At 47.9% G+C, this 14254-nt stretch overlaps 1 protein-coding gene across 2 annotated transcripts; it reads right to left on the bottom strand.

Moving 5' to 3' along the window:
* Positions 1-274: 274 nt before the first annotated feature.
* On the bottom strand, positions 275-14097 carry LOC103813621 (suppressor of cytokine signaling 1-like). 2 transcript variants are annotated; one of them, XM_030238589.2, is made up of 3 exons: positions 13981-14097; positions 4190-4314; positions 275-1031 (listed from the first exon to the last, which is right to left on the bottom strand). In XM_030238589.2, exon 3 carries the CDS (start codon positions 963-965, stop codon positions 282-284), a length of 684 nt encoding a protein of 227 aa, XP_030094449.1. In that variant the 5' UTR covers positions 966-1031; positions 4190-4314; positions 13981-14097; the 3' UTR covers positions 275-281. The 2 variants fall into 2 exon arrangements, with proteins under 2 accessions (XP_030094449.1, XP_030094451.1); XM_030238591.2 differs by lacking the exon at positions 13981-14097 and adding an exon at positions 7409-7492.
* Between the last annotated feature and the right edge of the window lie 157 nt (positions 14098-14254).

Here is a 14254-nt window from a genome sequence, read left to right as displayed (position 1 = left end):
TTTCTGAAGCTTTTAAGTTATAAATGGAGCAAAGAGCAGGACTTGGTGGCAGTGGCAATGTCTGCTCTTTAGGTCTGGCTTTACCCCAGGCACGTCTGGGAAAGTCACACTCACTGTGTATGTACAAGGATGCATCTGTCACAGCCACTGTGTTCAAGCTCTGCTCCCTCTGCCCTCCCCCTTCCTCTCCCAGCAGCCAGTCCAGCATCACTGGCATGGCACACATCCCACCAGCACAGCCATAAAAGAGGCATCTCCTTTCACCTCCCATATGCATGGCATCATCTCCTAGCCCAGGACAGAGAGGGGCTGGGACCAATTCTCCCCTCTGACCCTCCCCTTCTGTCCAGGGGTGAGAACACCTCTTCCCTCAGACACATTCCCAAGGAGCCCCCCAGCCCTGCTCTGTCCTCCGTCACGGCACCAGCAGGGAGGCTCCGGCAGCACAACTCCCTCAGCGTGGGCACTGCCCGGCGGCTCCGGCACAAGGGCTCAGAGAAGACCAGGGGAGTTCCCCCCATCTCATCAAAGTGCAAGGGGTTGTTCCGGGTCCCTGCCACCACCAGCTCCAGCAGCCGGACCACACAGTCTGAAAACCAGTTCTTGAGGCGGAAATAGCCCTCCTGGAAAGAGATTCGAAGGCTGACGGGCCCCGTGGGCATCCGCACGCTCAGGCTGAACAAGCAGTTCCCCTGCGAGCTGTCCCGCACCAAGTAGGTGCCTACAGGCTCCCGCTGGAGCTTGGCGTGAGCCTCCCCCACGGACAAGGGGCCCCAGTAGAAGTCGCTGGCCTGGAGGATATTGAGGGATCGCTCCAGGACTTCCCACTCACAGCTGCGAAACATCCGGAAACGATCGGGCAAGCCGGGCGGCGCGGGGCTGGGGAGAACGCTCCGATGCTGCCTTTGCAGACGAGAAACAGTGGTGTGTGTGTTGTGCAGGTCATCTGGCCTCCCTCTGATCATCTCTCAAAGAGCCCATGAATCCTGGAAAGATGCTGCCTTTACCATGCTTCCTCCTTGGCATCCAGCCTGTGGGACAGAAGGAGAGTGAGGCAAACCCAAAACTTTCTTCAACCTGAGCAAGACACTTCCCAAGGGATAAAGGCCAGCACAAGCATCAAAGAGGCTACCAAGGAACTATTGCATGCCACCAACTCCCAGCTGCGGGGAAAACCAAGGATGTATGTGTGTAAAGGGCTCCAGCTGGGTCCCCACCAGCACAAGGTGGCACTTTACAGAGCTCTGCATCCATTGGGTCTCTGTGATTCACAGCCAAAGGCTCCTACACACTCTCCAGCAGCTAGTTTGGACTCAGCAGATCTCAACATTTCAAGATTTCCTTCTCACAGACGTTCGGGACTCTTCAGAGTGGCCTTGAGATTGAAAAGGTGAAATGACACCACAAATCAAAAGGGAAATATTTCCTAAAGGAGGAAAGCAGCATTTACTTTGTCATTCAGTGAAAGGTGGAAAGGTTTCCTCACACTTCTCCAACCCTTTCTCCAACAAAAAGATTGACAACAGGACTTAGCAAAATCAGAAGACAGGTATGAGCCTTTCTCACCAAATCACAGGAACGACTCCCTTGTCCCAAGACATGCCTGTTTCACTGTGTCAGGAGAAAGCAAAGGTCTCAGACATCTTCAAGAAGTGTTACATCAACGTCACGGCTAAGACTACCATGAATGAGAACACTGGTACCAGGCACTGCTGATGCCCTTCCAGACTCTTAACTTCTGTTTCTTCAAGAAGAACAACTCCCCCTGCCTGCAGACAATGCTGCCCTCTCCCAGTCACCATCCTCTAATGTACTATCATGATCCTGCTCATCTCCTGCACCTTGTGTTATCACCAGGCTGTTTTCAGAAATGCAAATTTCTGAACCCAGTGTTGCCATCAGCCATCCAAGTCACTTCAATTATATTAAAAAAAATACTTATTCTAAATGTGTGTGTCTGTATAGGCACAAATAAAAAACCCCACAGCCCTAAGCCAGAGGCTCAGTCTATGTGAGAAGCTGAGCTGTAACATACCACTTCCCCAGGCCTGACAAGTCAGTAGCTCGCTGCCAAATGCTGACCTCGCTCCCTTGACATACTCCATTAACCCAGTCATACTCACTCACAGCACAGCCATGCTTGGAGCAGAACAGAGTGCTGGCACAGCCTGCAGCAGAGGAAGAGACACACTTCATCTCCAGCAGTCCCCCCCACCACAGACTTGCCAGAGCATTGGGGCTCAGGGTTCAAATCAGGCAGGCAGGCAGCCCCCCAGGGACCTGTGCTGGGCCTGCTCTGCAGGGAGAGCTTCAAGTTAAGCTTGCAAGGTTCCCCTGTCTCACACCCTTTGCCAGCTATTCAAAAGCCTCTAATTCCTTTTGCTGCTCATGCCAGCTGGGTGGCCATGCTGGTGGCCACACTCTGTGCCCCAGGAGAGCACAAACATCTTTCCTTCACAGGGGCACAGTAGTTAGGGAGAGCAGGCATGTGCCTGGCAGTGCCTTACTACAGACATATTTTCTAGTCTAACAACTCTCTCAATACTTAACAGTAATACAATAGTGGAGCTGCCAGGCACAGTTCATATATGGAGCCCTAAGCATCCTTTCCAAGAGCAGCCTGGGAAGCTTATCCAGCTTATAGCCCTGTGATTTGCAGTCCACAAGCTGCTAATGTTCCTGGTACTGTTCTGAGTGCTGTTGATCCTGCCCTCTACATAGTTTCATAGTAGGAGGAAAATTCCAGGCTTAGAGAAAGGTGGGAGGGGTGGGAAGGAGTTAATCAAGTTGGGTTTTTTCTTTTCTATTAAAAAAAAAAAAAAAAAGGCAGCAGTTGAAAGCTGGTCAGACTATTCAGCAAGTCAGAATAAATCTTAGGTGAAGGTGATTTAGTGAGCAGGATGCAAACAAACACAGTCACCACCACAGCAACAAGGGTCATCTATCACCACTGAAAACTCAGCACAGAAGGCACCACAAGGAGTTGCAGCATCTCTGTCCCTCTCCTTCTTCTCTCTGCTGGGTGAGGAAGCTATAGGGCCCTCTGACATTAGCTCCTCTAGAAAACAAAGGTCATCTGCCAAGTTCCTCCAGGGCTGTGGCTATAGCTTCGAAAGGAGTGATAAAGAACCTTCCTTGTGTCAAAATGGAAATTTTGCCAATCGAGGTCGAGGTTGGAAATTTAATTCAAGCACGAAAACAGAAGCAGGCAGCTGTCTTTCAATTCCAGGCTATTTTTAAAAATAAGAACAAATATATAATTTGTTTAGGGCTGCAGATTCTATTTGACAGAAAAAAACCCAAACTGTTTTGTCCCAGTTTTCAACCTTTAGTCATTCACCCAAGTCCTTTAAGAAAAATCCACTGCTACTAGAAATCTGACTGACTAAGAACTGAGACTGTCATCATTTCAAATTCACAGTAAATGCAAAAATAGCACCTTGACAATTTGTTCACTTGGTTTGAAATCTACATATAGGTCAGAGCCTCAGATGGGGGGAATTTGTTTAGCTTCAGTGACCCATTTCCAAGAGGTAAGTGCCTGGGCTGCAGCACAGCATTAGTTACAGTAATATTAGCCCTAGAAGTGCTTCCTGATACTACTTTTAAGGTTCACTTTTAATGGCTCAACAGGTCCTAGGCATACATGGCTTCCACATCAAGGAGGATGTGCAGACCCAGGATTAGGAATAAATCAAGCCAGGGGTATAATAAAACACACATGCATAATTAGTTCTGCTGACTTGTCACACCATGATTTCCCTCTTTTCCCCTCCAAAAAAAACCAAAAAACCCCAACGCCCAAACAAGTTACTACCTCCCTACTGCAAGCCAGAACAATGCTTGCAGCCAAAGCAACATACCCTAAAAAGCTGGTGTCCTGCTAATTAAAAGGCTGGATAAGTTTCCCCAGACTTTCTGATTTACTGCAAGTTCAAGAGCTTTTCAAAATAAGTGCTCTTGACACAGGGCATTCTGCTTTCCTCCTCACTCACGACCCAGGCAAGGCAGGGTGTTTTATATAAGGAGACAATTCTAGTAAACCAGGGGACTGTACACAGCGTGTGGTGTCAGCCAAGCCAGCCCTGCACCCTGGGGCTTGACAAATCTGGCATGTTCAACATCAGCCTCAAGTACTCAGCTATGATGCATCCTTGCACTCTTCTTCTAGGACACTGAAAAAGCTTACCTGTTTGTCTTTGCCACCCATAGGGATGAGTTTTTGAATGTCAGGACTGGAAGTGGTCCAAATTCAAAAGCTCTGATGCAGCACTTCGCAGTTTTTGCACAGCTTTACTTAAGAGCAAATCCATCCTTTGAAAAGAAAAAGACATCCATCAAGCAGGTGACTAAGCCCATTACTTTGCTGTAATGTGGATCTAAAATACAACAAATCTGGGGACAGGTTGTTTGTCTCTATCTCTTTGATCTGTGTTACTGTAGAAACACGTATACAGCACTTCAGATAGCAACAGAGACAGCAGATTGTTGCTGTTATTATTGCTATTTACAAAGCCATGAGCTGATCAGGTCCAGGCAGCTCACAGGTGGCCCAAGGACAAGTGGGAAAACCATAAAGTTGCCATCATCTTCCAAAAGCAGGAACCATAAAACTCAAATGTTAAGAGATGATGGCAACAGAAATAAAGCTAAGGATTCAGAACAGCAAAGTCCCAACTGGTTCTGAATACAAAACACAACATTTAGAGTATCTAATTTGATACCACATAGGTATCCATTTACTGTGATGCAATTGTGACCCAATCTGTTCTGGCCCAATCTCTTCTGCCCTGCTTCCCCAACTCTCAAAAATTTTCCTCCTCACCTCACAGGAGGGAAAGTAAACCCACTGACCTGGTGAAGCTGCAGACCACCACGTGTACAATCACGTGTTTGTCAGTGGATCCACCAGCAAGCTGAAAACACAATCCCAGCTTTCTGCACACCTCAGAGGCAGGCCCTGCACAGCTTCACTTGTACCCATGTAACATCACTTCTCTGCATCCTCCCCAGCCCCGTTCAAACTGGGCACACATCCCACAAGCTACACTGATTCGCCACTAGCAAAACTGCAGGTCCATCCCAATATTACACTTTCCCATTACTGCTCCATTTGGCTTTGACATCTCCCAGATATCAACCCTGCAGTTCCCAGAGCAGTTAGAGGGAGGCTGGGATAATTAGGGAAAGCTCTCCCTAACGTACCCTGCAAGCCCTCGTGACAGTGTCCCTACTCCAGGCAGCAGCGCCGGAGCAGATATCGCTTGTTTGCACGTCTGCATCCCACAGAAATGCACTGCCTACTGATTCGTGGCTGGGAAAGCTGTTTCAAAGGAAAGCTTGAGCAAAGGGCTGGAAGAAACCTCCCTGGTAAGAGCCAAGCACGCAGCACTGGGGTTTAATGGTAGGCCAGCCTGGTTCTCAAGCCACACACCGGCACTGGTTTGAATCGCGCTGTCACTGCCACGGTGCGTGGTCACACCAAAGCCCCTTGCCATGAGCACCCTGCCACAGCCAAGGAGACTAGGGCTGATCCAGAAAGGGATCATGGGGGGGAAGGGAAAGGAGATGCACAGACAGACATGCCAAAGAGAACAGAGGGAGCTGTGGTTAGAGGAGGAATGTGGCCCAGCTCAGCCAAGAGGACCAGGGTTAATCACAGCCAATTTCTCCAGCACAAAGCAGGCCTCGGAGACATTGCAGTTCCCTCTATCTTTTATGATACTGCCATGGCAGTTTGATGTGAGGGTGCCATTATGTCTGACACATGAGAGAATATGCGGGGAAAAAAACCAAACCACAGCACACATACATACCCCAAACCAAAATTGCATTTCCCTACACAGCCAGCATCCAAGGATGCAACATTTAATAAAAAAAGCTGAGGCAGCACACACACTGGCAGCTCCTATTTCGCACAGCAGAGACACAGTGCAGGAAGCTCCTGGGAATCAGCAGCTGGGAATCAGCAGCTAGGAATCAGCAGCTGGACACCTTGCAAGAACACTTGTCTTATCAAACACCTCCTGACATTTTGGGTCTGGAGAACATACTTCAAAACCCACAAATAACTTTGCGTGGATCTGATATTAATGTTTGGTACTTCTTAACATTTTTTTCTATGACATGTGTTTTCTGAATTAATATGGCACTTTGCTGATAGGGGCTGAAAGGTTTTTACTCCAAGAAAACCCACAAGGCAGTGTGATCTGTGCCAAACACTCTCCAAGGCAGGGAAGTCTGCAAGCACTTTGGTTTCTCCATGACACATGTTAATAAAAACCCAACAAGGTGGCAGTTTAAAGGAAAAAAAATTGTCTTTACTGAGCTAATTGAAGGAGCTGGAAGAAAGACATCCATTTTTAGGGTCCCCCTTTCAAGCCTTGGAAATACTATGCACTTTCATAAACTCTTTCAAATAAAAGAGCCTATTCCTCATCTAAATAGCCCAATGTGAAACTGTAATCCTGCCAGTTCAGAACAGAGAAGCCTCATCACTTCCCTGAACTCAGAAGTTGCTCTGCAGTAGGCACAAACAACTACAGCTTATTCCACAGCAAGTAAAACTACCAAAACTACCATCTGACTTCTGCCAAAGACATCTTCTACTGGAGACAGAATTATTTCTGCCTTCTCCTGTAACTGGGGAAACAAGAAGAAAAAAAAATAGAAAAAGGAAATCAGGAGGAGTTACTATTAAGTTGCAAAGCTGGCTGCAGCTGAGCCTATCCTGCTATGGCTTAAGCAAAGAGAGTTGTTGCTTGCCTCTGGCCAACAGCATTTTTGGTAAGTGAGGGAAGCCCAGTAGCATTGCTCCTGACCTTTGCAGTTTCACAGTGAGCAGCCATTCCCGTGAATGTCAGTGCTGCACAGCTACACAAAACCTCAGCCCTGTGCTTGGCCAGGGAACACAAAATCTGTGCTGCTGCCTTGCCATCCCTCCCTCCACACCACACACCAGCTCAGGAAGCAGCCCTCTGGAAAGGTGGCTGGAGCTCTCCACACCTTGGGGGCAGAAACAAGGAGACAGGGAGAGGACACAAGGAGGAAGAAGAAAGAAGCCAAAGATAACAGCAGTGTCTCCCTACTTGAAATGCTTCGTCCCATCTCCCTGCTGAGAGGGGGATCAGTGGGAAGGGGGTAGCGATACCCAGGGCTGCCTCCAACCCATCATGGCTCCTCAGCATTACCAGCTTCCCCCAGCCCCAGACCAGGAGCACTGGTACATTTCCTCTGTCCCTCTCTACTAAATTGTTTGAGGAAATGAGTAAATCCTGAGACACAAAGGCCATCAGTGGTCCCTGTGAGGACCACGGCTTTTTATCAAAACCATCACACTGAGCCCGAAAGGAATTCAAAGAAGTAGCTAACTCTGAGGAATTAGCAAAAGCTGGTTCAGAATCCTTACCAGAAGTATGCTGCTAGAGGAGTCCCAGATGATTAACCAACAGGAGCACAGGGAGACAAAGGAAACACCCTGCCTTGGCTCTTCAGGAGGACCAGCTTCAAAAGATGTGAGGGGCCATTATGCAGCACCAGTTACTGTGCCTTCAGAGCAAAGGGCAAGGGTCAGAAAGCACCGACACACCACAATACTAAGTTTTATAGTGGGGGATTTCCAACACACAAAATAAAGAAACTAGTCCTGAGAGTCAAAAGTAAAAAGAATTTTTTAAAAAAATTAAGTCATGGAAGGTTTTTTAGGAAATCTTAAGTTGCAGAGCGTGCAGACCTCCCACAAATGACAGCACAGAGATGCTGCCTGGCTAGGAGGACAGGCGTGGGGGACATTATGGGTCCCACTGCAGGTATCACTGTAGGTGCAACAGCTGGCAAGGGCTTCTGCTGTGGATCAGAGACATCAAACACACACATTACAAAACCACAGTCCCTATTCAAATCTCTCTACAACCTCAATAATCCTTCAGAAGATGAAAAAATAATCCTGGAGGAGCCAATATAAAGGAATATAAATTATTGACAGTAGGGAACCAATTTATATGAGGATGGCTGTTATGAAACTGGGACAGTAGGTGGCCAAGATAAACGAAACAAAACCCAGAAAACATATGGCATTTTCAGTTTATCAAAACCAGAAAACCTCAGGGGGAATCATTTAGTTGAGTGGGATACCAGCTAGTGGGGACAGGGACACTGCAGAAAAGTTACACAAGCAAGCAGGTATTATTTTTTTCTTGCACAGGATGTTGAGATTTCCCAGTATTTAATGCTGATTAACCTGAAAGGAAAAAAGAGGGTGCTCTATTAGAAGAGACAGGGAAAAGTGACAGTAAAGCAGAAAGCCAGCTGGGCACGGTGGACTACACCTGGAGATTCGGAATTGGAAATAGATGGCTGAGATACAGAGGTGTTCTCTCAAGCAAATCAGCTGCACTAGCAATTGCCAGAGGGCTGCAAGAATTGGAAGGAACTTTTTTTGACATGTGCTGCTAAGGCAGGAGCAGCACAAAGGCTACCTGGTGTGGGGGGAAAGCCAACCCCCAGGCTGAGTTTCCCATCAGGCAGATGGCATCTGAAGAAGCAACAGATGACAGGACACACTTTGTGCTTCCTCAAAGCAAGACAAAAAGCAAGACATGGTACACAAGCTAAAGAGCCAGCAGCACACCAGGACCTGTAACAGCAGATGGGCAGAAGACATGCCACAGGGTGAATGGGAGGTGGAAGAGGGGTGGCCAGAAAAAACCAAGGCATTTCAGCCCCTGCACATCTGGTCACCTCTGCCACCCTCCCAGCCACTGCATCTTCCCCCTGGTTTGACTCAGCCCACTTTGCAGAGCATCCCACCTCACTCCTCAACAGGCTGGTGGGTACCAGCAGCCCAAAGGCTCCCCCACCTTTTCTGCAAGCAGCTCCCTCCCCCGTGACTGTGCAAACTCACAGGTTGACCCAGGTCTCTTCCTAGAATTGTCTCTCCATCTTCAAGCTGTCATTACCCACAACACCCCCAAGGCCTAACCTTGCACCCCACCAGGCAGCTCACAGCCTCGTGTTGCTTAAATCCAGGCAGCCAACTCCAAATGTAATGAGCCCTCTCCATCGCCTTCCCAGGGTAAACAGTGACAAAATCACTCCCCGCAGGACAGAGAAGTCAGAGGTCATTAAAAATTCGTCAGCACGAAAGCAGCAGGAGGTCAGGCAGGACTCTGTCCTGACACACGCAAATGCACGCAGGCTTGTAGAAGAACCAGCTGGGTCTATATTTTGAAGAGCAATAAATTAAGTGGTGCAGCTGACCAGTGAGCCGAGTAACAGTGCTGAGGGTTCATTAGGGAAAGCTCCAGCTCCAAATGCAGAAGCAGTCATTTCAAAACCAAGAGGCAAGCGGGACTGGGAGGGTGCAAAATGGATGGGAACATAACAGTAATGTCACCACCTGAGAGAACAGAATCAGTTCCAGTTACCTGAAATAAAAACATGCAAAGCTGAAACAAAGAGGGTAGGCCTAAAGATGGGTAATAAGAAGCAACACATAACTGTACAGAGAGAGACTGGAGAAATTTTTTGCTCAGTTTAGGGAGCAGATATATATACAAGAGGATGCCAGAGAAAGATACAGTACAATCAGGACATTCTTTTTGTATTCTTTCAGAAAACCAGATGAGAGGAAGTTCAAAGGTGACCAAGATTGAAGAGTAACTAATTTGAAAACTCATAAAAGGAAAAACTCCAATCACATAGACTGGGGAAAGTGAGAGAGCTGATCTGAGAAGTCTCATTTCTCTTCTCTCTCAAATGTCTTTGCTTTGCTTCTATGCTGTACCCACTGCGTCATGCTTTAGCAGACCTTAGGCAGAGGAATCCAGCAGCAAAGGGCTGGGTTTTTGAGCAACACCTTTTAAAGACACCTCTTAACCATTCAAACCTGACATAACACTAAGGGGAGCCCAGCACAAGACATAAATGTCCAAATGTCCTTTGTGCAAAACTGAAGGAGTAAACAAGGGGATATGAATATGAGGAATCAACTACGGACCTGCTGCAGAGTTAAAATAGCTCTGTCCATGTTTCCCTCATTCTTTGATAACTAAAAAGAACAGCACCTCTTCTTTGGATCTGCTGACTTGAAAATCAGCATGCACCCCACACAAACAGCACATTTCATTCTTTACTGCTAAAGCAGGAAATGTTTCTCCAGCTCCAACTTCTCTCCTTCCACACCATAAAATCTCACCAAAAAACAAGAAAGAACTAAAATGTGGATAAAGAGCAACACTGCTGGTCTGTCAAAAGCATAAATAAACCATTCCTGCACAATCAAACCTGTGCTCATCACCACTAGTGTGCCAATTGAGGCAAACTTATGCTGAATCCCCTTAGCTTCAGCAAGGCACCTTCAGCAGGATGTGCAGAAGCCCAGCTACACAGTACAGATTGCAGATCTCTGGCATTTTCCAACTGCTAACAGCCACACTCATTTTCTTAGCTTTAGCCTGAGTTTCCAAATAAACTTTGCTACTGAGGAAGTACGAAAGTAGATCCAAACTGTTTCTGAACTGCAGAATCACATACACGCAAACAACTCCCTCGTTGCACAAGTCACAGTCTGAAGTCAAAATTCTTTTTCAGCACTTGCAGGGAGTGAGGGGAAGGACAAAAACCCTCCCCAACGAAGGCACCCAAATGCTACCAGCTTAACCCAGTTTTGCCAGCCACTGCCCCAGTACAAAGCTAAAGGAGCCCATCTGCAAACCTAACAGCGGCACCGTTTGATTCTTCCCCTCAACTCTGCATGTGTTTGTGAACAAGCAGAAGCACACAAAGTGCAGGAGGAGCAGGAAGGGAGAAGGCAGAGAGAATGTGCATTATCAAAATACCTTGAGAGCGGTTCTTGGAAATGTGCAGCCTGCACATTTCCTGTGAAGCGCACACAGGCCTTTTCATTTCTCCACTGAAGAGGATGAAAATAAGGGGCAGCTCTGAAGTCTCCAAAGACAACACAAACCAGCATTTAGCCATTCTACTAAAACTAAATTTACATTTTTACACTATTAAATACCTATTGAACAGAAGCATTGAGTTCCAGAAGCTTAAAAAGTAGGATTTTCTACACCTCTCACTTCCAAATCTTAACTTGAAACCTGTCACTTGGTGAGGAGCGAGGGGGAGGAATTCTACTCATCATTTTGATCACTCACTAACACAAAGTCACCAAATCCTGCTACATCAAACAGCACTGTACCTTTTTTTTAAAGGTTGAGACTGATTTCAGCAAAATGGCGAGCTAATAAATACCTTACTGAGGCAGAAGGATGCAGGATATGCACAAGTGCAAACCAGAAGAGCAGGTTATAATTAAGTAGACTGACAGGATAGAGGGGATAAGTTGCAGTCATACCTGTGTCTACCTCTACTTACACATAATCAAGGATCTAATGATTGTAGCATTTAGTTGCATTATTTTAATAAATTTGCCTCCTAAACACCTTTACTCTCTAAAAAGATATGGTTCCTGTATGGCTTACTCAGCTCTCACACCATCCACATCTTAAGTTACAGAGATGCACGTGCCTTCCTCTCCCATCCTGTGAGCTTCTGGCAAGCAGCACTAGCTGAGGTCTGCAGCAGTCTGGAATAACAGCTCAGGAACACACCACCTCCTCACAGCTTTTATTAATCTAACCACAGTATCAACCTGAACCAAATGATGTCACGTTTAAGTATTGGACTATCTCTTTATTGCTGACCAAACCAAGGCTGGAGAAATCAGGACAGAGAAGCCTGTGGGTGGCAAGGGGAGAGCGGGTGGCAAGGAGCTGCAGGGAAAAACTAGGAGAAAAGAGCAAAACATTCCCAGTGGGGACAGAGAAAAAGAGAAACAAGGGAAAAAACACAGCTCTAAAGGCACATTTTCCCTTTGTTTCTCAGCAATGCAACCACAGTATTAGTGACAGCAATTAAGAATTGACACCACCCAGCCCCAGCTCCATCCTTGCGCAAACCGACCACCAACTTCACAGAAATCCCAGCTGGACCGAGGAGGGTAAGAGGCACTGGCTGCATGTTTGAAGCTGTCATCTGGAAACTGAATTTGGCCCTCTCTGAGCAGACACACTGGGGACAGAGACACACACCTGGAAGGATCTGAAGAAGCTCAGCCTCTCCCTAGTGCTCCTCCATGCCCATTTTTGGGGACCCAAGCACAGTTTACCTGTGCCTTCCAACACAATCTTACAGAAAACCCCTGTGTTGCCACTCAACTCCACTACATTTAAGTAAGTGATAAGCCAGGTTTTTAAAGGACATGCAACATACAGAATATTAACAAGGAGCACAGAAATGACAAAGGGCCAGATCCCAGTTTAACTCAGGAAAAGATGGAACCTGTGTGGGAGGTTGGCATCCCAGTAATCCTGCGGGTTTGTGCTGTCCCCTCTGAAGGGAACAAGAATCCATACTTCAACAACTATGTTTTAAATCACATACCCAGCAGAATCACTCGTGAACACAGAAACAAAGCTTGGCTTCATCTGCAGCAATTGGCCACATTTCGTTGTAACTTCATTCAACTAAAAGCAACATTATGTGATAATACAGCCTCAGTCTCACAAACTTCTGTGCATGTGCATGATTTTAAAGCACATGACCATTGCCCTGCTGTGACTGAATGGGCCATTTGACATTCACACAGCATCTGAATTGCAGTTGCAGTTGTTTGGAGAAAGAAGATATGCTTGCATACCTTCTTAAGGACACAGTCAGTAGAGAATGAAACTTCAGGAAACTAGTTATTTCCAATTCCACCCAATTTTACAGAGTTGAGTATGGTCAACATGTGACTGGTTTTTTCATTTAAATTCTCTGAGAGCTGCAAGGACCAGAACTACTAAATGGCACTGTCTGGACCACATAGTCCTAAATAGCAGCTTGCTAACAATACTCTTTACCCTCAACTTTCCAGAACAATGGTCAAGCCACATCCCCCTTCTTCACCATGTAGAAGAAAAAAGCCAGGGACATTAACTTAGCATTCTTGAGCTCTTCTCAGCTACCCCTGGGATTCACCAGATCCTGTTTCCTAGGTTCTATTAGGCAAGAAGTAATATACACTTAAACTAAATTAAAAAAAAAAAAAAAAAAAAAAAAAAGAAACCTAAGAGTAGCATGAGCTGAGGTTTTACGTGGTAACCATTCCAAAATTCTCAGTAACAGCGCGTGCGTTTGTGGGAAAAAGTGAGTAGCGGATCCTGCATGGCTGTGAGCACCATGACTCAGATTGCATAAAGAAGGAGGATTTAGCGATAACCTTTGCGATGGGGCTGTTCATGGGCGCACAGCACTGATCTTCTGAGAAACGGCAGGTGTGAGGCTGCCTTCTGACTGTGCCAGGTCTGGAGGACGGCGCTTCAAGGCAACCCCAAACGGGCATGTACACCCCCGGTTCACAGTTATCCCTCTTCCCTGTAACGCCTTCATTTCTGGCAGGCAGCTCCCTTTTCCAGCTAAGACTAAGTGTAACACTCTGAGCATCGCTTCTCCAGTGCTTTATGCGAAAGAAGTACTGTGAAGACCAAGTTACCCAGACCTGTGCGGCTGCTTCCCCACAGACCCATCTAAGTCATTACATAATTTGCAGGTTTCACTTTAAAAGAAACATCTCCCTGTCCTGACGCCGTGAAGAACACCTTGACAGCAGGACAGTCCCCGTGGAGCCTCCCAGGCTACTCCCAGCACCCCGCCGCCACCCCGACACAGCACATGGCTCCCTTCAAGACCGACAGTGAGATGCCAGCACCCCAAATCTCCTTTGTCTCCTCAGGAAAAGTCCCCCCAAGCCCCAACACGCTCCTTCTTCCCAGCCAAGAGCGGCCCCAACGCCCCCAGGAGCCAAATCAGCGGGGGCTGCACCCCCTCGCAAGCCAAGGGGGGATCGGAGCAGACAGGCAGACGGACGGACAGACAGACTCCTCGCAACCCGCCCCCCAAAAGGCCGTTTCCAGTTAACGCAGCACAACTTACTCGCGGCACCTCCGGGGCCACGGGCGGGCGGCGCTGCCTGCGGTGCGAGCGAGCGCCCAGTGCCGGGGCGACAGCGGCGCTGCCTTGGCCCGGCCCCCGCCGCTCTCCCGCCCCGAAGCCAAACGGAGGCGGCCCCGCTCCCCGCCGCGCTCCGCATCCCCCCCCGGCCCCGCTGCTCACAAAGGGGCCGGTGCGCGGCTTACCGGGGGCGGCGCGGCTGCCCCGCCGGGCCCTCCTCGGCCGCGGGGCGGGCGGGCGCCGCGGCGGCGGCTTC

This window comes from Serinus canaria, chromosome 1A, assembly GCF_022539315.1.
Source record: "Serinus canaria isolate serCan28SL12 chromosome 1A, serCan2020, whole genome shotgun sequence".
Taxonomy (NCBI): domain Eukaryota; kingdom Metazoa; phylum Chordata; class Aves; order Passeriformes; family Fringillidae; genus Serinus; species Serinus canaria.
The sequence above is the reverse complement of the archived record's forward strand: the minus strand, read 5'-3'. Positions and strand labels throughout refer to the sequence as shown.